This window comes from Centropristis striata, chromosome 20 (genome assembly GCF_030273125.1).
Source record: "Centropristis striata isolate RG_2023a ecotype Rhode Island chromosome 20, C.striata_1.0, whole genome shotgun sequence".
In the NCBI taxonomy this organism is placed as follows: domain Eukaryota; kingdom Metazoa; phylum Chordata; class Actinopteri; order Perciformes; family Serranidae; genus Centropristis; species Centropristis striata.
In genome coordinates, this window is record NC_081536.1 from 5,114,027 (window position 1) to 5,138,509 (window position 24,483).

Here is a 24,483-nt window from a genome sequence, read left to right on the forward strand (position 1 = left end):
AACAATATTTAACCCATTGACGCCTAAAACTGCCTGTAAAACCTCTGGGCGATTTTAAAATAAGCCCCTAAAACCTGAAGTTTTTCTGGAAATTCAACAGAAGTGTCAATGCCTCTTCTAAATAATAGATTTTTCAGCCTCTGTAGCAGATAGAAATGAAATTCAAAAAGTATTTGAGAGCTTATACAAATACTACAAAACGACGTATCCGCTTTCCAGGCTTCAATGGGTTAATGGTTTCGGCAGGTATACGAAGACAACCATGAACTAATGGTGTTATGGATGCTGTGTGTTGATGGCAAAGGGCGCAAAGCTTCTGCCCAAACAAACTTTTCAACCTGCACTCGCCTGGAAACCTGAAGCAAACTTGGTCTAACCTCACAGTAAATATTCAACACATGTTGTGGCAAAATTCTCACGGGTCCTGGGAAAGAACAACTTAACCTCCAGTCGCCCGCTCAAGCATACTGCTAATGGGCAGGTAGGGTACAGTGAAGTCAGTCCTTGCTGCTCCGTGTCCCTTTTTGCCCCCCTTTTTTTACTGTAAAAACCAGGAGGTGGGCACTTCAGTCCCGCCTGTATGGGTAGTGAGCCATGCGGGCCACTTCCACAGGGGGGCTCGAAATGCTAAAGTGGAGATAATCAATAGTTAATGGGGGCAGAAACGTAATGACAGTGAAGGATGACATTTGAACCTCGGGGAAGGTGTAGCAGCAGAGAACAGTGCTGCATGTATGCTGATGGGTGCCCAGGGCAGTTATGAGTTCACAGCCAGCTTCTAATGCTATATTAATGATTTCCTTTTTCAACCTGACACAGGCTCGAGCAAGGGGCACACTTTTGGAGTTCGCAGCCATCATGCAGTTTTCAAAAAGCAATTTAGAGGTAAATAAGTAAATAGATATATGTTGTTGTTTTTTTTTCAAGGTGCATAACCACTTGGAAGTTTGGGGAAAATTGGTAGGCAGGGCTGTCACTCAATCCCTGATGAAAAATACTGCAATACTCTAAAAATATTTCTGCAGCTCAGACCAGCATGACTGTGGAGCGTAATTGTATGATATTTGTTTCCCGCTGTTTTTATATAGGCCACTGATGTTATCATAGAGAATAACACTTTATGATACTTTCTATGTGATACACAGTATAGAATATTTCAGTGATTGTTATAGTTAACTTGTGGCTTATGGTTTTGAAAAGCTATTGGTCGACTTTAAAATAAGATAAGATATGACTTTATTTATCCCGCAGTGGGGAAATGTAGTTGTCACAGCAGCTCAGGATACACATAGATAAAGAAGACAGAATATAAACAATAAGGCATATCAATTCTATACATATACATTTCAGCTATTTTTGACATTTATTATAAATACATTATTTCTTTTGTTTGTTTGTTTTCCTGAAAATACTTTCCATTTTACAGATATTGCACATTGGAGGAAAAAAATATTTTATCATATTAAATAGGTTAAATAAGTTGTTGCATGTATGAACCTCAATGAATAAGTATATTTAAATTTATGCAGAGATTTACACCGTATTAAGATCTTAAAATCTCATAATGTTATTATCTAATATTGTGTTTTTATAATATTTTTAATCAGTTGTGTGTAGGTTGTCTGTGCATTTAATTATTGCCATAGAGGGCTGTAGACGGAGGTGATGTTCTTAGTATTTATATTGTGAATTTGGGGATTTTAGCTGTTAAAGTCTACCTGTGGAAGTAGAAGTACCAAAATGTAAAACATAGCCCACTCCACATCATATTAGTTTGTCAAATGTCTTACTTTCTGTCTAACTTTTCTGTTAAAATATCAATCTGTCTAATTTTGGTTTTTAACTAAATACTCACAAAACGTGTCCCACTTGTACATTGTGTTAAGGGCTGATTACCACTCACAGCTGAGTTAATTATTGTTATGCATTGACCTTGAGTCATTGAAGTTATAATGTTTGATGCTCATCGGTCAGGACAAAGGAACTGAAAAAATCAGGTATCAGTACTCTGTTCGAGCACGTCTGGCCAGTTGTAACTCTAGTGTGGATTTTTGCAAAGAAATGCAGTGGAAATATGAAAATGCAAATATTAGCATCCTAACATGCTCAATATACCTCACTGATTGGTGTTGCCATATGGCAAATATAACTTTTATCTCAATTTTTCTAAATGAAATACATATTTTACTGTTTAGTTGTGGAAATGGGTCTTCTACTAAATATAAAAGGAATGATGAATATTATCAAATTAAAGTAAAACATGAAAATTTAGATTTATGGGACTGGACATCGTTGTCTTAGTGCAACAATTTACCAACGACCGCTCTTGAAAAAGATATATATTTTATATAAATAAAAAAAAAAAACATTATTTATGCAATTTTTGATATTAAAAACACATTTTTACCATGTTTAGGTAATATTTTATGCAATAGAGGGTTACCTCTAAGTACTATATGTCAGAAAAATATAAAGAAACATAGGTCATTTTTATTCCTGGCAGTGTAGAGCAGCTATTCTCAACCTTGGGGTCCCGACCCCAATTGGGGTCGTGAGATGATTTCTCGGGGTCGCCAAGTCATTTTGGAAGTCAGCTCTGTCTCCACTGTGTTAAAGTGTTCATGTGTTTTAGTCTTTTTGGTCATTTTGTGTCTTTTTTGGTCATTTTGTGTCTTTTTTGGTCAATTTGTGTCCTTTTTTGGTAATTTTGTGTCTTTTTTGGTCATTTTGGGGTGAAGTTGTGTCTTTTTTGGTCATTTTGTGTCTTTTTTTGGTCATTTTGTGTCTTTTTTGGGTCATTTTGTGTATTTTTTGTGTCTTTTTGTGTCTTTTTGGTCATTTTGGGGTGAAGTTGTGCCTTTTTTGGACATTTTGTGTCTTTTTTGTGTCATTTTGTGTCTTTTTTGTGTCATTTTGTGTCTTTTTTGGTCATTTTGTGTCTTTTTTGGGGTCATTTTGTATCTTTTTTGGTCATTTGTGTCTTTTTTTCATCATTTTGTGTCTTTTTTTCGTCATTTGTGTCTTTTTTTCGTCATTTTGTGTCTTTTTTTGGTCATTTTGTGTCTTTTTTGGTCATTCTGTTTCTTTTTTGGGTGATCTGAACTGTGCGTGTGAGATTGTGTTCAGTGAGCGGGGGTTGCGGACAACATGCATGTTAAATTGGTGGTCGCGACTCAAAAAGGTTGAGAACTACTGGTGTAGAGAATGCTTTAAACCATCACAACCTTCATTTGGAAACAGAAAACATAAATGAAGAAAAGAATGATGAGAGGGTGGTGGCTCATGTTGGGGGGGCTTCTGTGGAGCCCGGTGTCTATAAATCCTCACTGCGGCCCTGCTCGCTTCTTGATGTATTACAGTGACAGCTGCACTACATTTTCCTGGCTTGTGTAATGGGCTTGAGTCTTTTCTCATTCGGCAACAAATTACGCAGTGACCAAACGGTGTCACACAGAAACCGACTTGAAACGACCTGCTAATTCCAGATAATTAAGTAAAGTCGTTAATCACAGCAGCGTGTGAACCTCGTGAACCGACCTGTGAAACATCTCTTCGGCTCACTAATTGACTGCCTGTTGTTCCTCCCTCGTTTTAAACTGCCCCATCTAGCGGTCGCTCCTCGTCTACCCCCCCCTCCCCATTTATTAAATTATTTCTTTTTTTTTGTCACCGTGAGAAATAAAGTGCCAGTGTAGAGCAGGGACATCAGTAGCTGCGCGGCACTTTGCAGCGGCGGATCGCCGGAGACGGAGCGCTTTCACTTCACTGTGGCGATTAAAGTTGAGCGCGACACGCTGATGACCTGCGAGCATCCTCCGGGGAAACTGTGCATTTGACTGGCTTAACGAGCGTCAGTTTCCATCTCCTCACCACAGATCATTTGTTGCTGTCGTGGCTCCGCTGTCCAACAGTCCGAAGGCTGCGTTTCAACCCAGCGCACTGACGGATACGGACACACTCCCGAGGATCACAGGTGAATTATATCACTTGATGCGGCTTTTTAAAATTGTATTTCTGCATGTTAGTCTAATTTGCATGCATGCTCAGGTCAACTTACTTTTCTCTTTATAATGCCTGCATTCAATAAAGATTTCACTCAGTTACAGTAAAGCCCCCCAATGCATGCGTGGAAAATCAATCCATCACAAAAGCTTTTATATGCAGAGGAGCTTTATGGTGGATGCAGATGGTTCAAACCTGCAGGGAAAGGCTGTTGCACCTGTGGAGGCTACATGCAGTTGGTATCAGTGAAGTGTGGGTATTTTCATGCACATAGGAGGCTGCTCTCAGAAGCATGAGAGAAATTTCAGTGGCTGCACAAAGACTGCTTACACACTCCAGGATGCAACATCAGCCTCTAACAGTAGAGCCCAAACACATCATACAATGTTTGCACCATTCTTTGAATTCACAGTGTCCAGAAAAGTGGGTGCTTGCAGGAGGATATGCAATTTTTTTTTTTTTTTTTTTTTTTTTTTTTTTAGAATAAAGCTGCTGTTTTTTGGTGATTTTTGCTTTTGGACGTAATGGATTGATGTTTTCACTTCTTTTCTTTTTTAAATGTCACCACATTTCTGACACGAGGTGTCAAAAAAGGCTGCTTTTCACCATCATGAGTAATAAAAATCAAGCTTCTCCTTTATGCATTTCCGGCTTCCTGGCAGGCTTTGTGTACGAGCAAATTCTCACCTTGTTCAGCCCCACGTAATCTTAAGATTATATGACAGTTTTGCAAGGGCTGTTGGTTTTTCCTCGCACGTCTAGGCAAACTTTCTTTTGATTTGGGTCACTCGTAAGATTTACAGTCAGAGGATAAAATTCAATTAGGCAGCCCTGCAGCAATCTTTACTCACTGGCAGATGGCTTAATACTCTGGGATCCTGCCTTAGTGTCCCTTATTGCTCTAATTGGATTTCATCATTTCACACTGTTTATCGGTATAAAAAAAGGAGTTTTCAAATGTAGCATCATTAATTCAATACTTTCTAAGCCCTGTCAGATCCAAGCCCACTAGCCACCGCTGTCTAAACATTTCACGTCTCGTCCCCCATGATCTGCTTTGTCAGAAATTGAAGTAGACCTCAAAGTAAATTGTTGCATTTCCTGAGTGCCGTCGATGGCATGTTGGGATGTAGGAGCAGTGTAACTAGGAGAATCTGTAATGTGCAATAAATGAAGTGCACACAGCGGTGAGGGCATATTGTCTGTCTAAGTTAATTCCAGCACCGAGGAGATGGGTTTTCCTCTCAATGACATGCAATTTGATTTTACACTCTTCTCCAAGACAATGTGGATGTGATGCCTGCTGGTTTTGAGGCTCATTGTAAACTGTAGACACTTAAATCAAGACAGGAAATGCTGCATGTGAGCCTCACCAGTGCTGGGAATCACTGTCTACTGTCACCTTGAAGCTTTTCAAGCAGATCAGATTTTAAATATCCTTTTAAGCACTGCTCACATTTATTAATTAGAAATAAACAAACAGACAGAAACATCTGAGCTCGTGTGTGGAAAATTCCTGGAGATGAGAGCAACGCCTGGGTACATTTGGCCCTATTTATAGCATTAATGTGTGAGTGAAACAGCTATCAACCTCCCTGGAAGAAAGGTTTCTGAGTGACATGAGAGAAGAAAGCGAGAGGCAGGTCAGCCTAACACATCTTAACCGCCACACTTTGTGGTATTGAAGCCTTGCCAATTCAATCTATATGAATAACAGTATCGCACATTCGTCAAGGTGGGGCTAAAATTACACTTGGAGCTCAGGTTGTTGTGTCGAGACTTATGAGCCTTATTCGCTCTGCTGGGTAATGAAAACGACAATAATTTATGAGTCATAAATCAATGCGATGGTGAGCATCATTGAACCGTGAACTAACAGCCAGGTTGAGTCTCTGCTTGATTAATCATTGTTGCTGCACCTCAGTGGTCAAACCGGCTGTGTTTCGAAAGCCGGAGATGTAAACGGAACTTTGGCCTTTGACAGAGGGATTTATATCCACAGTGACGATAATGACTGAACCTGCTCCTGCTGGCACACTCTCAGGCTGATACTCAGTTCATCCTCACTAGTGCACAGAAGCCACTGCAACATTTAAATGTCAGTTGAAAGCGGAAATACTGTCAGTAGTAAAAAAGTAATAGCACAGGGCCTGTCAGCATTTAAATTTGCAATGTTAATATGGGTGCAGAATAACAAAATGCAACTTTATTATTGTGAATTGAGCCATTTAGGGCAGATGATTATTTTTTCTGCTGATGCATATTTGCAAGGTAACATTTACTGTATATAGGATAATTGCTTTGTTTACTGTGAGCATAAAATCCAGCTGTAGAGCTTTCTGGAGCCAGAACTGGGATATTCGAGGAAAATTGGAAACCTGTTTTTAATGTTTGGCAGAGTCTGATCCTATTCTGATGAGGGTCTGGTCACTTTGATGGCTGATGTGATTACCTCTATTTATAAACTGGAACTGGATGTTGTGCCAGCATTCAAGTGTCTCCACTGAAATCCAGGCTGTTTGAAGGGTACATCTGCAAATACAGATAAGTCCGTTTCCTTTTTTTAATGTTTTTTTTTCTGAAGCAACATATAAGTTGCACAGGTTGTTATATATTTCTCTCTTTTCTAAATTTTACATTAATCATGTTTTTAAGTGGGGGCTACATATTGGCATAGTTAGCACTTGCACCTCACAGCAAGAGGGTCACAGATTCGAATCCCGCTTGTTTCTGTGTGGAGTTTGCATGTTCTCCCCATGTCAGCGTGGGTTCTCTCCGGGTTCTCCGGCTTTCTCCTGCAGTCCAAAAAAATGCCGATTAGGTTAACTGGTGACTCTAAATTGCCCATAGGAGTGAATGAGAGCATGAATGGTTGTCTGTCTCTATGTGTCAGCCCTGTGATAGTCGATCTGTCCACGGTGTACCCCACCACTCGCCCAATGTCAGCTGGGATTGGCTCCCAATTGCGACCCAAGTTCGGATAAGCAGTGGAGGATAATAGATGGATGATTTTAAGTTGTGGGCTTAAAGGGGCATTAGTTGAACTGGTGTTGGTTTAATATTTTTTATAAACGGACTTGATCTGTTTGCAATTGAACTCTTGTTATGTAGCCACAGACATGGATATATTATATCTGAAAAGACAGGATGGCTTGGGAAAGATGTGCTATTTGCAATATTAACCCATGTGTCATTAGGATTTGCTTTACCTCCTTGTTGTTTGGGGTATAAAAATACTAATAATTGCTTTTTCCCCCCATTAAAATATCTTTTTGAAATATAATATAGAAAAGTATTGAAGCGCAACTCTTCTACTTGTCACAAATGTGGCTTGCAGAGTTGATGACAGTGACAATGTAAGGAAATGAGCATAAAGCTTAATTTGTTATTGCACCAAAAAGGAAATATATTATGTTCTTTTTTATGTTGAATGAGCTATGGATGAACAAATATATATATATTCCCTTTGTTTGCCAATGAATTATGAATGATGAATGATCAGTGAATGAATTATCATTCACAGCTAAAGAAATGTAAATTATGTTATGCTGCACAGTGACAGTACATGCCTTTAGGGTCAATTAGACTTCTCTTTTAGAACAAGTACAAATACACCTATTTGAAGTGAACTCCATACTGTACCATAATTCTAACACTAGTTTATCATTACAGGATTGCTTTCCTCAATGATATTGACTCCTAGTAATGTAATGTTGTAATTTCATTAAAAATAAACGCAGCTTTCTCGCACCTGTTTTAAACCCATTATGTGGTTGGTATTAGTTGTGCAGGTGCACGCCCCCCTGAACAGACGGTTGTCACACAATTAAATGGATGGTTGCAGTTTTTTAAGGTTTTGGCACCAAAACAACCTGGTTAAGTTTAGGAAAAAGAGGCTGTTTAGGCCACTAGTACTCCTCTAAGAAAAAAACAGAAAAGGATGCAAAAATACTGAGGAATGGGAAAAAGGAAACACCTGAGTGGAAAAAGTGCATGACAACATCTATAAAGCGCACTGCACGATGTGCCGGCGCTCTTTTTCCGTAGCCCATGGTGGACTGACTGATCTGAAACAACATGCTTCCAGCGGTCACGCCATCTGCACTTTAAATTTTAGTGTGCAATTACATTGCACTTTACGGTAGCCCGCCTGTCTGCATGACTCCAAAATAGCCGTTCAATTGTATTCATGCTGCTCCAATAAAATAAGTACATCAAGTTGTTATCAGCAAACTCCACTGCATGGGGACCAGGTCCCCATGTGTTCATGACATGAATTTCATGCCTTTTTATTGAACCAAATTGGAATTATGGAATGCCATAATCTTCCAAAATGGCCATGCAATTGCATACATGATGCATTTTAAAAGCCAACAAAAGGAGTAAATCAAATTGTTATCAGCAAACTCCACTACATCTTTGAAGAACAGGGTCTAATTGTTATTTTTTATTAAAGTGAATTGCTGGATAATAATTTGTTTTCCATGTATTCATGTCACACAAAAATATGCATCTAATCCAATTCAGGTTCGAGTCAAATCGTTAAAAAATAATTTCACTCACAAAAAAGGGGCTAAAAAGTTTCATCACGCCAGGAACTCGGGCAATCGGGTCGGCCGGTCCTGCCAATAAGGTGTCCCTTATTTATTTTTCGGCAAGTTGGCAACCCTACACTAAACCAGCTTACTAGCTAGCTAGCTAGCTGCCTAGCACAAATGCTGCAGCACAACTTTTCTCCAGCTAACGTTAAGCGCAAAGTTTAAACTTCTGTCCCCTTCGGGAAATCAGTCCTTAGAAATAACCACATGATGATTGTGGCATCTGCAATACATATGCATTTAGCTCAAAGCATGGCTGTACCTGCGTGCAGCCTCACAGAGCTGCTAGCACAGCTGCAAATTCACAAAGAATGGTTTGCGCCCGCTGATAGCTCCATGAATTGCGCATCACTTGGAACCACGATCCGCCGCGTCTAAATGTCTGATTACCAAAAGATATTGCGACAATTACATCACAGTGCAAACACGTCCATCATATTTTCCAACATTTCATTTTGTTGCAAAATGTAATTATATGCCATTGATGTCTGCATATTGCTGGTTTTGTTTAACAGCCAATAGCCAAAGATGTTATGAAAAACAAGTAATTTAGCAATCAGATGCATAGAAAAGAACAAATTGCACTCAGCTGCAAAACTTTATGGGATAAGCCTGCGTATACAGTGTATAGATACATAGTAAACATTATATATCATTTATATAATAATTCAGCATAAAAATTAAATAAAACTTAAATGGGATTATAGAGGAAGACTGTAAGCCTTACAGGATGTGAACCTGGGTCAGCTAGGTGGTAGTCCTGCATAAAAGGAACCATCCATCACCTCCACCAACTGCTGATAATGCCCATTCAGCCATACGATAGCACTGAACCAGGTGCTTTCTTTTTCACTGCTATTGACTTTGCAGTGGAAGTCTTCCTGCTGTTCGACCCGTCAGACCGGAGCTTTGAACTGACATCGTTCACATCTCAGGTCTGAGCGCTGACTGACCGCAGCTGGCTGGGTCAACAGAGATTCAGAAACTCAGTTCATTGTTAACTCTTGTACCACTCCATCATTAAACTTTAACGAGATGAGCAATGATGTTTCAGCAGTATATATATTTAAGATCTATATTTGACTCTAGGGATGTGTAGTTTGTTTGCCAGTTCACAGACACACACACACACACACACACACACACACACAAACACACACGTGCGTGCGCGCTACACTTCTCTCACAGCTTCTGCTCTCGCATCATTATTTATTAATAAAAAATCAATTAAAGAAACAACATTAGATTACGATGTGGCACAACAGGAAAGCTTATTGGAGTTATTAGAATGCATATTTAACCACGGGGGGCTTCCTGCTTGGTGCCCAAATCTGCCCTGGTTCAGCCCATTACATTGCAGTACAAAGTGCATGGTGTTGCAATAAATTATATATATTTATTTTTAATTGGCTGGACTTTTATGCCATTTTATCACCTCATGTAATAGCTTGGACGCCTTCGTTATTTGGAACCACGCAGAATCCTTTCAGGTGCTGAACTGATGTGGAAACCACATGACCACTCAGCTCTGTGCGGTTAAAAAAAGGTGACTGTTCTTCAAGACAAAAATATATACAGCTAATTTTCCGGCGTTATTAAGTGTTTGTTTTTGCAGGGATAATTGTTTGGAGCTGACAAGTGTTAATTGGAGAGTTGTTTTTCCACTTGCTGAGCTGATTTTTTTTATGTTCTGAAGTGGGTGTTCAAATGTGTCAGAAGTGTGAATGAACTCAGTGATGTTGGCTTATATAAAGTCTGGTGTGGTGCTGATTGACAGCAGGAATTAGTTAGTTAGTGAGACTTTACAGAGAATGGACTGTTTAAGGTCACACCTGTGCAGAGTTACTTGATAAAAATAGTTTCTGCAACAGGTTCTGAGCTTACAAGAGACTTTACAGAAGCATGGTTGCAGTTTATTACATATTATATGCTCATTACACTGAATGAGTACTTATAATTTGTCTGTGTAATAGTCCATAACGCAAGCTTCTACCGTACGCCGCAGAGACTGTGTTGTATCTTTATGTCAGTTTATCGTTATGTTTTTTTTCTTTCCAGCCAGAATGCACTTTGCAAGTACCTATTCAAGATAGAGCAGTGAAGCAAAAAAATAAAAGGGAAAAAGTGAATTATCTGCAGAGCTGTAGGGCAAAGATAAATCCATGACCTTTCACCAAATGGCTTATATGCAACACTATAAATGTAAGAAAGTTTGCAATCACTTGAACCTGAGGAATGGTGAGGAAAAGGCTTCTTGAAAATATTTCACAGTATGTGGTACAGCAAAAGGGACATATTTTTGTTCAATATAGTCTATAGAAATTGATACAGATTATCTGACTTGAGAGTTAAATAATTTAGGAATTAAGAGATCTGTATTAAAAGACTGCATTAGGGTGCAATGAATATAAAACATGAGTTAATTTGCAGATCAGATATTGAACATAAGGCTGTAAAAATGTGTTTTTATGGGATAAAAAAGAGAGAAGAAACAAATACAGAATACAGCTGCAGTTTCTCTATATTTGTTTCAGTGTCAACAAATGCCATGAAAAGACCCAAACTAACAATGTGCAGGCCTGCTTCTCAGTACTTTTCGATTTATCTACGCTGTGTGTGGCACTCAGCCCAGAGCCCATTAATTCCTGCTGAAGGCGTGAATATTTAAAAATGGTCACAAATATAGTAGCTTCTGTTTTCAAGAAGGCTCTGTATTTTCTTAAAAACAGCAGGGCACAGTAGTATTAAGCCAAAGTTATTCAGACATAATTAAATAGCGCCTTGGTTTGGGGACTATTTTCAACGATGGATTGATATTCATTTGGTGCTAAAGTGAGTAGGATTTGTAATTTAATCAGCCAACTAGTGACAAAGTTACAACTTCGTTTTGTGTTGATAGAAAAATAATACATGCGCGGGTTGGTTCTTTATCTTCACCCTGCACAAAATAAAAGATCAGAGTTATTTTAGCCAGAAAACTGTTAGCTAGCTTTTTTTTACAGAGTGCACTTTTATGTGGCATGTCCAAATGAGCTCTGTAAAATGCACTACATCCCTTTGTAGTATCATTTTAATAATGCTCAAATGTTCACACAAGGGATATATTTTTTATATAAACCTGTGCAAAGTGCTGTGCAAAACAACCTACAGGTGCATCTCAATACATTAGAATATCATGGAAAAGTCAATTTCCAGTAGTTCAAGTCACCCACCCATAGCGGACATTGTCATTCTTTATACCCCACATCCTCAGCCCCCCCTCTCCTTTTACACTCCGTAAATACTCCTCTGCCTAGCCAAGGCCATGTCCTCCCTCACGATGTTAATGAAAGTGAAAGATAATTTGTGCAACGGCCCTGTGAAATTCTGTGAAGTTCTTTTCAGGGCCGGTAGTTTGTCTGTAATCCTGCTGACAGACAAACAATCCAAACTGAAAACCTCTTTGGTGGAGGTGTTAACACATTGTACATGCTGAAACCGTTTGGCTTATGGATGTGTCTCTGAACAGCAGTTGTACTCAGAGCACAGAGGAGCAAGCTAAATTATGCTTTGGACGCACTTATATTTACATACTACTTGTTAGTAGGATCAATTTGTTTGCTGGGTTTGGTACTTTTATTGGATTTGTTGACAGGGGGGAAAATGTAGATCTATGGGCTGTCTAGGCCTGTAAGATACTGTGGTGCTGTGCCCAGTTGACAACCAGCCCGAGGGCCACCTAGTGCTCAATCCTGACGGAGAGCAAAGCAGCAGCAGCAGCAGCAGCAGCAGCAGCAGCAGCAGCAGCAGCATCAGTGCGACAGCTAGTAACAGCTGTTAAGGTGGAGAGGTGAGGCTGAGAAAAGCCAAATGAGGTCCTTTTACTAATGAGGCCTGGGCTCATCTCTCTCTCTCTCTCTCTCTCTCTCTCTCTCTCTCTCTCTCTCTCTTACTCTCTCTCTCTCAGCTGCAGCAGCATTATCGGTATGCACCCCGTTCTGCTTCCTCTCCGTTCCACAGCGGCTCCAAGGATTCTGCCTCAAACACAGCAATTCAGCTAAAACGGCACAAACACCACTGGCGTGCCAGCAGTCAATTTCAGCCCTTTTCCCTTAGAATGGATCAGAATTCATGAATATCAAAATCCATGACTTAAAACATATAGAGAGACTTTGGCTCTGTAGTTGGAGCTGGATTGAATTAATGCAGCTGGTTGTCCCAGCAGTATCTCTGCTCTTTCCTGTGTGTTACCCAGACATATTTGATTACAACTTGTTTAATGCTTCACCTCCTGCATTTGCTCTGTTGTAAATGTGTTCATTAAGTTTGACAAATTATCAATATGGTGAACTATTCTTAAACAAGCGACAACAGGACATTTAATTGTTGAGTCGGTCGATATGGAGTGATCTCACCTTTTAAAATAAGCTATAAATGTCAACACGACATGTATCCCGTTTAAACTGAGCTCAGCGATGACACTGAACATTCGGTGAGGAGGAAATGAATGGAAGTAGGCCACCGAACGCAGCAAAGCATCATAGCAGGCATTTGAATTTCAAGACGCCGCAGTAAATCAAGTTAAGCAAGAGACAAAAAACAAACACATTGACTGCAGTTTTTTCTGAAAATGTGCAGTCTCTGCAACGTCTGCCGTTGATCCTGGGATTTCACTCCACTTGAGCTGTTGTATATTGACTCTGCTAAAGAAAGTGATGTGCTTCTACTTTCGATTAGCCAATGAGATCCTTACTGGGGTACTTTTTAGAGAAAGTTTTGATGCACATGTGGCACAAAAGAAGTGGCTTTATTTTGAAATTGATATGGCTACTCCTGGCAGCTATAGTAGACTCATCTTTCCAGGCTGGAATTATGTTCTATTTTCAAATCAATTTCTGCTTTTGTACAGTTGACTGTGATTCATTTTAAAAAAAAGCAGACATTGATCCTCATCCTTTGTTCCATAAGAAGAGCAGGAGCTTAAGAGTGTTAGATTCAGGTCCTTCTTTGGCCATTTTCCTCTGACTGTCACTGCTGGGAGTGATTGATGCAGGGAAGTGTTACAGTACGAAGCAGTATCGATTCCCTAACACAGCCCAATGAATACTCCCTGTCCTGATGATCCGATTCACTGAACCTACACACTTGCGTCACACTCAGCGGGATGTTTGCTTGACATGATGTAGCAGTGAGCTGAAGTCGTCTGGATTTCTTCTTCTGCACTGTTCTAGTGACAAAATGAAACAAAGCCCACACCTGGGATATAAAGTGACAAAATACTGAGCGCATAACCCCAGTTTAATTTTCTCTTTCCAGATGGACTGGCTCACACCTGAGATGTGAAGTGTGTTATGTGAGCCAAGGTGTTTTCCCACCTCGCTGGTGGTGGGGAGAGATGCTGCACTCCGTTGCCATGACAGCAGAAGTTCTCTTTGTTCTGGGGTTCCTGATGAGCGCAGCTCACTGTAATCCTATAGCGACCTTACCGGCGAGCCGAGAACGTCTGGAAAGAGTGTTGACCCAAGCCAGGGAGGACAAACACCAGGACAAGCAGGCCCCCGAGGAGCCGCTGGGATACGGGGCTCAGCAGCGGCTGGAGGAAATCAATGCTCAGGGTCCCAACAGGACTGCCGTGAGCCGCGCCAGGACGAACCTCAGCTCCCAGACACGGGGATCTAAAGGCGGGAAGTCCCAGGAGCTGTGGACTGAGCAGAACAGCCTGAACCAAATAGACGAGGGCCCAACCAGTGACGTCGCCCTCTCCCTGGAGGCGATCGACGAGTACGCCTACCCAGACTACAGGGGGAAAGGCTGCATGGATGAGAGCGGCTTTGTGTTCGCCATTGGCGAGGAGTTTACCCCGGGCCCTTCGACGTGCCCTTGCCTCTGCACAGACGAGGGCCCTCTGTGCACCAAGCCAGAATGTCCCAAGGTTCACCCTCGCTGCATTAAAGTGGACACTAGTCAGTGCTGCCCAATGTGCAAGGAGAAAAAGAACTACTGCGAGTTTCGGGGCAAGATCTACGCCTCGCTGGAGGAGTTTAAGGTGAGCCCATTAACTGCATTCACTCATTTTTTGACATGCTCAAACTTGAAAGAAGTGCTGACAGAACACTCCTCGCTGTTCAATGGAGTTTATCACAGGCACTACACAGAAACTAGTTACCTTGCCTCACAGCACGCAAGCGAGCAGGCAGGCAGATTTATAATGGCAAAGGTCAGCACTTGTCTTTTTTCCCTCACACAACACCTGAATATTACCGGAGGTTGAATTTAGCAATGCCTGCCTCAGCAGAGTGTTTCCATATTCAGTTTGTTGATACACATGATAGAGTTACAGTTATAGTAATGTTACAACTCTGCAGAGCACACTGTGCTGCATGTGGGTGTGCAGAGACACAGAGCAAGATCTTTAATGTTTTATCTTCTGACACCTCTTTGAAAGGCTCCTCTCAGGATTGCACCACAATCTCTGTGTTACGTCGACATTTAGCGTCGCCTTAATGCTTCTCTTTATGTTGGCGAGTGTCTCAGCAGGAGGTTAAGGCTAATATGGGATTTTCCTCCTCTAAGTCATGGTGTTACCGGCAGCTCTGTCTCAAGTCTCCGCTGAGGGAAATCTTCAGAAAGCTCGACTTTCACAAGAGGCATACGTCAGCCCTTGTGCTGTGGGGAGGGGGGTGCTTTGAAACTAAGCAACAGGCAGGTTTTTATGCTTGATTGCTAAGTTCTTGGGCATTGTACTAAGTGCTGCCTCACTCCATTTTTCACAGTGGAGTGCCATGCGGAGGCGCAGGCCTGTGCAATCTACAACAACGCTGGTGGAATTAACCTTTGCTCTCCTGCTAAGATTAAAGGTGTATGGCTTTGTACACGCAGCTGTTAAATGAAGCCTTTCACAGGGAATGTAGGAGCTGGACGTCATTCACGCAGTGTACTATCAGCCCCAGCTTTTGTCCCATATTTGTTCTATTTCCAGATGTACAGGAATGCTTGGATTACCCATCATTTCTAATGTTTCGGCTCACGCACCAGGGAAATTGGAAGCATCTTTCTTTTGTTTCCCATTGCTATTGATTTCTCCATATCCCCTGATTGGATCGTGAAGTTCAATTCTCGGCTCGGCACTCTCTAAAATGAGGCATTCATTGGCAATGAAGTTGAGAAGGATGAGACTTCCCAATAGATGTGGCTTTGTGACATTGAATGCACACTTTATTAAACAAGCCAGACAGGCAGGAGTATTTCTGTCTGTGTGTGTGTATGTGTGTGTGTGTGTGTCACGGACATGGAGATAGCTGTGGAGAGGCAGAGGGGTGGAAAAAGAGAGACAGTCACTAAGACAAACAAAGAGCCAGAGACAAAGATAACAAGAAATTAATTAAGAGGGGATGACTCTTTGTTGTCTGTGTGTATGTGTATCTGTGTGTGAACTGTTTATAAGGGTGTTAATTACTATTTCTGCTCTGCTCTCCAGGTGTCTCCATGTGAGAAGTGCCGATGTGAGCCAAGCGGGGAGGTATTGTGCTCAGTGGCAGCCTGCCCTCAGACTGAGTGTGTGGACCCAGAATATGAGCCGGATCAGTGCTGTCCCATCTGCAAGACCGGTGAGTGGTGAACATTTATTTCAGCAAAACTTTCTACCAGTAGAACGAGTTAGGGGCGGAGAGGAGGAGTGGTTAAGCCATGAATCTTTTAGCTGACTTCAAGTTTGTGTTATACATCACTTAACAAAATTTTGAAAATGGTTAGTTCTCTATGGCAGCTATTCTCAACCTGGGGGTCGCCAAATCATTTTGGAAGTCAGCTCTGTCTCCACTGTGTTAAAGTGTTCATGTGTTTTAGTCTTGTTGGTCATTTTGTGTCTTTTTTGGTCAATTTGTGTCTTTTTTGGGTCATTTTGTGTCTTTTTTTTTAATCATTTTGTGGTCAATTTGTGTCTTTTTTTGTCATTTTGTGTCTTTTTTTGGTCATTTTGTGTCTTTTTTGGGTCAATTTGTGTCTTTTTTAAAACATTTTGTGGTCAATTTGTGTCTTTTTTGGTCATTTTGTGTCTTTTTTTGGTCATTTTGTGTCTTTTTTGGGTAATTTTGTGTCTTTTTTTAATAATTTTGTGGTCAATTTGTGCCTTTTTTGGTCATTTTGTGTCTTTTTTTGTCATTTTGTGTCCTTTTTTAGTCATTTTGTGTCTTTTTTGGTCATTTTGTTTCTTTTTTGGGTGATCTGAACTGTGCGTGTGACATTGTGTTCAGTGAGCTGGGGTCGCGGACAACATGCAGGTTAAATTGGGGGTCGTGACTCAAAAAGGTTGAGAACTACTGCTCTATGGTATGGTGTAATTTAAGAGCTGATATCTAGTCATTTTCCATGGTTTTCCAGAATGATTTTGGTTATTATCAAGAAAACCATGGAGAATGCTATCGAAATAGATATCAGCTCTTAAGTGAAACTCTTATGAGCTATTATTGTTATCATTATATTTGACCAAACAAATTTACCTTTAGTTGTACCAGGCATTAAAATGAACAAGAAATTGAAGAAAAAGAGTGGTCTAATCATTTTTTCCATGACTGTATGTAATATGTTGCTGGGTGGAGAGATAGTCTCTTCACTCAGAGAACCATGGTTACACTGTAACCTTCAGTCAAAGTAGGCCAAACACACACCTGTAGTGATGAGGTACCGACGGACTAAAACAAGCACTAAAAAAATAAAAGTGGAGCCATGCACTCTAGCTCCGATGCAATAATTTATTAGGACATAACCAATAAAAAGCAACATTTCAGCCGCTAAGCTGCTTACATCAGAGTGGATCTGCCAGGACACAAGTTAGACTGAGGTTTAATGGCTCGGATACCCAAACAATCAGTGTAGCCTGAACAATCACAGAAGCGGCAACAGACTCTGCAGAAAAGTCACAATTAAACCAGTGGTGCAAAACATTAAAATATAATTTCATATCATGCAGAAGTCTAAAGTCTAAGTATAGATTTTAGAAAGCACGCCTAAAAACATCCCACGAAATGCATTTTATTACAGTACAGAAGACAAAAATAAGCCCGTATTTATCATGGGAATATCTATTTGAATAAGCGTAGGTTTATGCAGGTAATGAAACGGTGAGGGACTGCCTATAAGGGAAACAGATCAGCATAATCATAAAAATAGGCTCATATATATATATACATATATAACAAAAAGATCTGATGAGGTAAGCTAAACTGCAACATCACCGACATCATTGCTTACACGTGTTCTGCAGGGGACCAAAATAAATCATAAATATAAGCATATACTTACTGATAATGAAACTACAAAAAAGATCTACAATCGAAGGGGTTGTAAAATAGTTAGGCTTTGGTACTAAAGTTCTATTACTGGGGAAATATATCACTGTAGGTCCACTTTCACGTTGTCATGGGGATTTTGTTCTATCTAACTACTTTTATAACTGCTGCTATTGTGCTATTCCTTAAAAAAAGATTTAATTAATTGAGTAAATGTTCTTCTGATGACATAATATGCATTTTAGAGTTTTGAAGACCATATTTACCATATTTATTTTTCATTATATATTCATAGGTCCTTGATTTGCAATTAGAGCAGCCCAGATTATAATGGCATGGATTCAAATGTACTTGATTTGTCATTTAAGTATTAATTCTATGAACTCTACTTTAGCGTAATATAACAAAAATAGATTTCAAGATTAGTAAGCCAGATTCCTACCCTATTTATGTTATGTAACTTAAAAATAGCAACATCAGACATTGCTTATTTTCAGGTTGCAGGAGTGAAAATTAGTCATTCTCAACATTTGTCGTGTTGTGGTTTCAGAGTGATGAAGACAGATGGAGAACAATTAGATACAAAGTAGGATGAAATTTCCACACAGAATGTTTTTTTCTTGGGAACTTGGATTTGTAGACATTGTTTTATCTTCACCAGCTTGAATAAATTGTGCATTTAGCTGCTTTAAATGGGAAAAAATCTCCGCCCCTGCAACCAGTCTGCTAGTGGTGGCTGCTGAGTAGCTCCACTCAGAGCAGACTAGTGTCAAATGTTTTTGCTCAAGGGCACCTCAACAGGAATTATGAGGGCAAGGTAGCACGATGCTCATTCTGCTGACGCAAAGCACGCAGCATGCTGCACTGCAGTGTTTGCACTTTTTTTTTTGCCATATCAGATTGCATATTCGAAGTGATGGAGGTTTTTAAATGAAGTCACACCAAAAAATGTAGCTAATCAGTCATGGCCTTTTTTTGTCTAAAAAAATTGCTCATGTGACATTTTCAGTCTTAATTCCTTATAATTACTCAGTTTATCTGATGGAGGCTGTAGCGTACGCTCCAAATCCGTCGCCACTGTCTGGTACAGAGATATGAGATCCGCTTGCATTTTTCGCTGCTCGGGGTTGTAGGTTTATGATCCTGTTGGTCTTGAGAGCTTTGGCCCGTCTGAGAAGAAGGAATTCTGCAGCTCAGAGTCGATTATCTGAAGTTGTTTCGGATGATTCCAGACAGCATGTCCTAGATTATGTCCCCTTGTTTTCTTGGTGTGACTCTAATGCAACATGGCAATGTCAGCAACATTGCTTCCTTCAGCAAAAAGAATGATGACTTGCGATATGTATCTCTGACTTGGAATCTTAAAGTGGCGCAGGCTGTCTGCTATAAACAAGAGCAAGCAATCTGCATGAAGACAAAATCCCTGTGATAGAGACAAGCCACGGTACACTCCACATAAAAATGCTCCATCTGTACCAGCCACTTATTATGCTGCAAATATAATTTTTGAGTAAAACTACAAGCGAGATAATTTGGTTTTCATGCTGTTTGTCGGCACTGAGCATTAAATGAACACAAGAGAATTAGAAATAACACATTGTGCAAGTGAGTCTGCAAAAAGCAAGGTTTAAATAAATATATCAAGAAGATAATTTAAATGGACGGATTAAACAAAGCAGACAATATTCAGCATGATATGAGATAAGATAAAATAAGAAAAAAAAAACTTTATTCAATCTACACTGGGGAAATGAACTTGTTAAAGCAGCTCAAGAGTTAAGAAAGCAAAGGAAAAAAGTGATAAACATGAAATGAAAAGATGAAAAACACAAAAACCCCACAACACCTTTTAGTTGTACATATATTTTTACAATGGAAAATTCAACAGGATAAGATAGATGACTACCATCTACCTTATTCATTATAATTTAATCCAGTATATCACATTAGGATAATTCATGTACCATTTTAGAGTCATAAAACATTATAGACATAAGAATTAGCATATAATGAATTTTTGTGACTAGTTATCAATCAAAGGTTGTCCCACTCAAATTAAAAGTCTGTCTCACAACCTCCAGAGATAACGAGCTAAAACCATTAGCAGTCATGCAGTGTTACTCACTCTATTAATATTTGCCTGTTGTAATCTTGGGGAATACATGTTGGTCCCTTTGTTCCCCCCTTTTTTTTCTTTTTTTTTGCTGCTCACCCACTTTTTAGATATGCACATATTGATCATGCTGAAAGTGCTTTGTGCAGAGTTTGGGCAGCGCTCCATATTTTTTCCCCTGTGAAATGCCCAGTGGATTTGCTGGGTTACATTCACAGGCACATCAGTCCCGGAGACAGATGTAGATACAGTATGGTGTGTGCATAGATGTGGCAGACTGAAGAAATTGTGCATCTGTATTCAAAAGTCCCACCAAATCCACGGGCTCATTCAGCCGATAAGGATTTTCAGTTTTTAAGATGGCATTAGTCCCTATTACCATAAGATTACCACACATTACCATGCGCTAAACACAGCTCACTATGTTCAAGACGCCAAGTTACCTGACCACCGCTAACACTGCCACAGTCTAAATAAGCAGTGTTTTCTGTGGTTAAAGTGGCACTACACCCATTTTACACGTTTACTCATCATGAGGAGTACTACTCAGCCTGTGAAAACAGTTGTATAATGTCTGTCATGACTCCGCAGCTTTCTAAACCTGCACTATAAATTGAGGGCGTGTAGGCAGAGAGTGTTCAATACAGCAGTGAAGTGGGAGTAGCCGCTGGTTCTGGAAGTATTGTAGCTCTACTCAATAATTCACATTTTTTCTTTTAATGGTATGTTTAATGCACTAATGCAGTGCCTGTTCAGTATTGGGGCAATGGTTTAAATGTTCCTTGCTTGGCCCCTGGAAGTGTTTCTTGCAGCTTTGTGGAGAAAAGTGGTATGGCTGCTGCTCGTCCGATATACTTCACACTCAATGCTGCACTCCCTTGGGTCCTCAGCAATACACCCACCAAGTGGGTAGTCAATTGGATGAAGAGTTTTTATGATATATGAAAGACAGTCACAAACACATGCACAGATAGACAGAGATTTCTTCCTTTATGGTTAGATAATGCTCCTATGTTGTCACCTATAGGATAAATGGTACCAAATTTGTTGTGGTCGCCCAGGCATCATATCTAAATAAGTCCACCAAATCTGGTTGCAATGGCACAAAGCAAGCCCTGCTAACAGCATTCATAGTCAGAATTATGTTAGATAGTTTTGTACCTTACATGGTGACATAGCAATATCTGCCGCGTATCGAGAGAAAACTAATATTCACAGCACGGCAATTCGCACACAGGTATGGTGCATTCAAAGCGACGGAACGACTTTGGTGCGTTCAAGAGCGTGGGACATATGAAAACTTACAGAGAAACAAGTTATTACTGAATGGAACTCAGTTTAATAAACAAGTTAGCAAAACATTAACAGTGTGGGCTTTCTAACAACAACAAATCTCACAATTTGTTAATTTAGGTTTTGGATACCTGCAAAAACACTCAGGACCATAAAGTAGTTCACCGTGTCTATGTTCATCTTATTTAATTTGCTTTGTTATTTACTTTGTATGTTAATAAAATATTGAACTAATCTCTAGTTTCTTTAGTTTTCAGTAACTGGCATATATTTCATATTAAACTGGCAGTTTAATATGAAATATGAAAAATATACAATATATTAAAAAATATATCGTGACAAATTTTATTGCCATACAGCCCAGCCCTACTCAATGGTGACTTTTAGTGTCACATGGGACACAAACACCATCTCCTTGATCAAAGTCCTATTTTTGTTTGGATTAAAATAAGTACAGGATATAGTTACGTACATGAAGTATGTGATGTGGTTACGTACGTTAGTTAAGCTAATTCAACGTTGCCTTGGACATGAACAGCATCATGTGGGTCAAAAGCTTTTGTTGTTTTTGTTTGTTGGACCCTGAATCTACCCTGACCTCCTCCCTACACGGACTTTGTCACTCTTTATACCACGTCACCTGACTTAATCCTTTGCTCCTGTCATTACTGTTGCTATGTCGTGTGCACTTTACTCACTTTACTACTTAGACACTTTATTTTTATATTGTTATATTTATATTATATATTGTTACTGTTACCTATTTTGTTCATTGTTTTTCTTATATTATCCTATATTGTGATTGTTTTTGTAATCGTTTTGGAGGCTAAGGAGCAATCTGGAACCAGAATTTCCTTCGGGATTAATAAAGTTCCATCTCATCTTCTTAGAGCTTGCTGCCTAACAACAAACATAAATATAGGTCATAATAAGTTGCTTGCTCAGACGACCTATATAGCTGCTTCATGGGTGAGGACGGTCTCCATGATTAAACCAGGAGAATGTCGTGTCCATACAAGCAAACTGTCACTCACCTAACATTGTCTAAGCAAAAGGGAACTGACCTGATTGGGTTGCATTGTGGTAATATGGGACCTAGATGGTGGCTAATTGCCAGGATCTATTGGCCTCTGCTGCTTTGAGATTGACCATTCGGTTTTATTTCATTTTTTTGTGAGCCTCCAACTGTATGAGAGTGAATAATAAGCCTCTGGAGTGCCACTTTAACCCGGTTGTATTATTTTCTGTCACATATACACCTGTACGACACTTTACTGAAATTAAAATTCTGCTCCTACATCGTCATGCAACCTCTGTCGGCTCAGTCCCACACTGCTTTGGAGTAATCTACAGGAGCACTGCTGTGGTATTTATGAAGATGCAGAAATAGCCGTTGGCAGCATTTACGCCTCATTTGCGCAGCAGTCAGGCTACAGTATTTTTAAAGCAGCAGCAGGTGAGATTTGTATGTTAAAAATAAATATATTTTCACGGTTTGGGCCAATTATGTAGACTCCTTTTCTCATGTCTAGACCTCCTGCTGGTGTTTTCACATATTGAGGATAGCTGTGAATATCAGGGTTGTTAATTAAGCGCTGTTGAGCATCGTTGAAGCCGAATGTGTTTAACAACATCTTATTGGGCAGGGAATATTTTTGGCTCGGATTTGATGAACAGGGCTGATGGGGTTGTCACCGTGTAAAAAGGAAGTGTAAACAGTCTTTGTAATCACCAAACATCTTTGCAGGCTCTGCTCACTGCTGGTCCCCTTCCACTGCAATAAATGGAGGACTCTGTTTGGGAATAATCCATCACAAACATGTCGCTTTGAACACTTAATTGTCACATGCTTCGGGTTGCGTTTGCACTTCATTTCACGCTAGACTTAACACCTTAAAGTCAACATAATAATAAATATGTTAAAAACTGAACCACACGGCGGGTTCCTTGTAAATAATTAGAATATACATTAATCAGACGTAAACCTTTGTAAATGAAACATCACCCTACATGACACCACTGATCTTCCTTCAGCTCTTATCAATATCATAATGATTATACATCGGATTTCACTTTGTCTTTTATTCATGACGCTTCTTCGCCAGGTATTACAGACGCCTTGATTTAAATGATGAGGATCATTGATTGTCAACTCCCATCTCGCCACTGTTGATCATGCAGCGCTCGATACGAGACAGCGTCGCAGCGGCAGCTCCGTGATGAAGTACTCGTGGTGTAAAATAAGGTTACTGGAGGTCGTCTGAGAGTTCCCGCTCAGGTGTTGTTTTTTGTCTTGTTTGCAGATGTTGTTTGAAGTGCAGACAGATGTTAAGACCTCCCAGAAACCCCCGTGCATCCGAAGTGTCACATCAAAGCTCAAGCTCATTAATGGGAAGGAATTAAATACTCATCCAGATGTGTAACGCCACTAAAAAACGATAGAAAGAGTTTAAGAGCGAGCGTAAAAAGTAGAGGAAATGGAACAAATAAGGTGAAAGATTGAGACATCGCATCTGTGGAGAAAAGATATCTCAGATGTGGTTTCTCATTCAACAAGTCACGCCATCTTTTTGCTATCATTTCTCAGATAACAGCTCTTCTCCTGTTTACCATTTTCCTCTGTATTGATATAAATCACAATGAAGTATTTCGCTGTTTGATAAGTTCATCAAATATGCGCAGGCATTATCTTGGCCTTTTCAGGCATGCAAAATCAATGCTTATGGCAGAGCACCCTGTCTCAGATGTGTCATTCAGCCTGTATGCGAGGAGACACTTGGGGAAGAGCCAGGGGAGGAAGATGAAAGTGAGAGGTATCGCTAACATCCACCCCAGACAGTTGTTCATGAATATCAAAGAACAGCTGTGAATGGAGGCAGGTTCTCATCACTTTTTAGTCATTATCTCAAAGCACTGGAACACATTGCAATTAAATGATTTCTAAAGTTTGTGACTATCACTTGCAGAGCGCCGTAGTTTAATTAAACAATATTGATTCATGCAAAGAACACCTAGTCAATACAAGTCAAAGAGCAAAAACATGCTCTCTCACTTTATTTTTTCCCACTCTTGAGGTGTTATGTATTGTTTCTAAAATATGTGGTGTTATTTTTGTGTTTGTTGTAAACTCAAAGCCAAGTGTTGTCTCTCTTGCAACATCTGCTTTTGAAGAATGCTTAGGGAAAAATATTTAAAAAAAAATCTATGCAGG

At 39.9% G+C, this 24,483-nt stretch overlaps 1 protein-coding gene across 1 annotated transcript in view; it reads left to right on the forward strand.

Moving 5' to 3' along the window:
* The first annotated feature begins 3,291 nt into the window (after window positions 1–3,291).
* The window catches only part of vwc2 (von Willebrand factor C domain containing 2), a 39,593-nt gene continuing 18,401 nt past the window's right edge, over window positions 3,292–24,483 (forward strand). Inside the window, exons 1-3 of the mRNA XM_059358846.1 lie at window positions 3,292–3,973; window positions 13,896–14,625; window positions 16,057–16,186. Of these exons, the coding sequence (XP_059214829.1) occupies window positions 13,975–14,625; window positions 16,057–16,186 (781 nt within the window). The 5' untranslated portion in view covers window positions 3,292–3,973; window positions 13,896–13,974. The remainder of the gene's footprint in view (window positions 3,974–13,895; window positions 14,626–16,056; window positions 16,187–24,483) is intronic.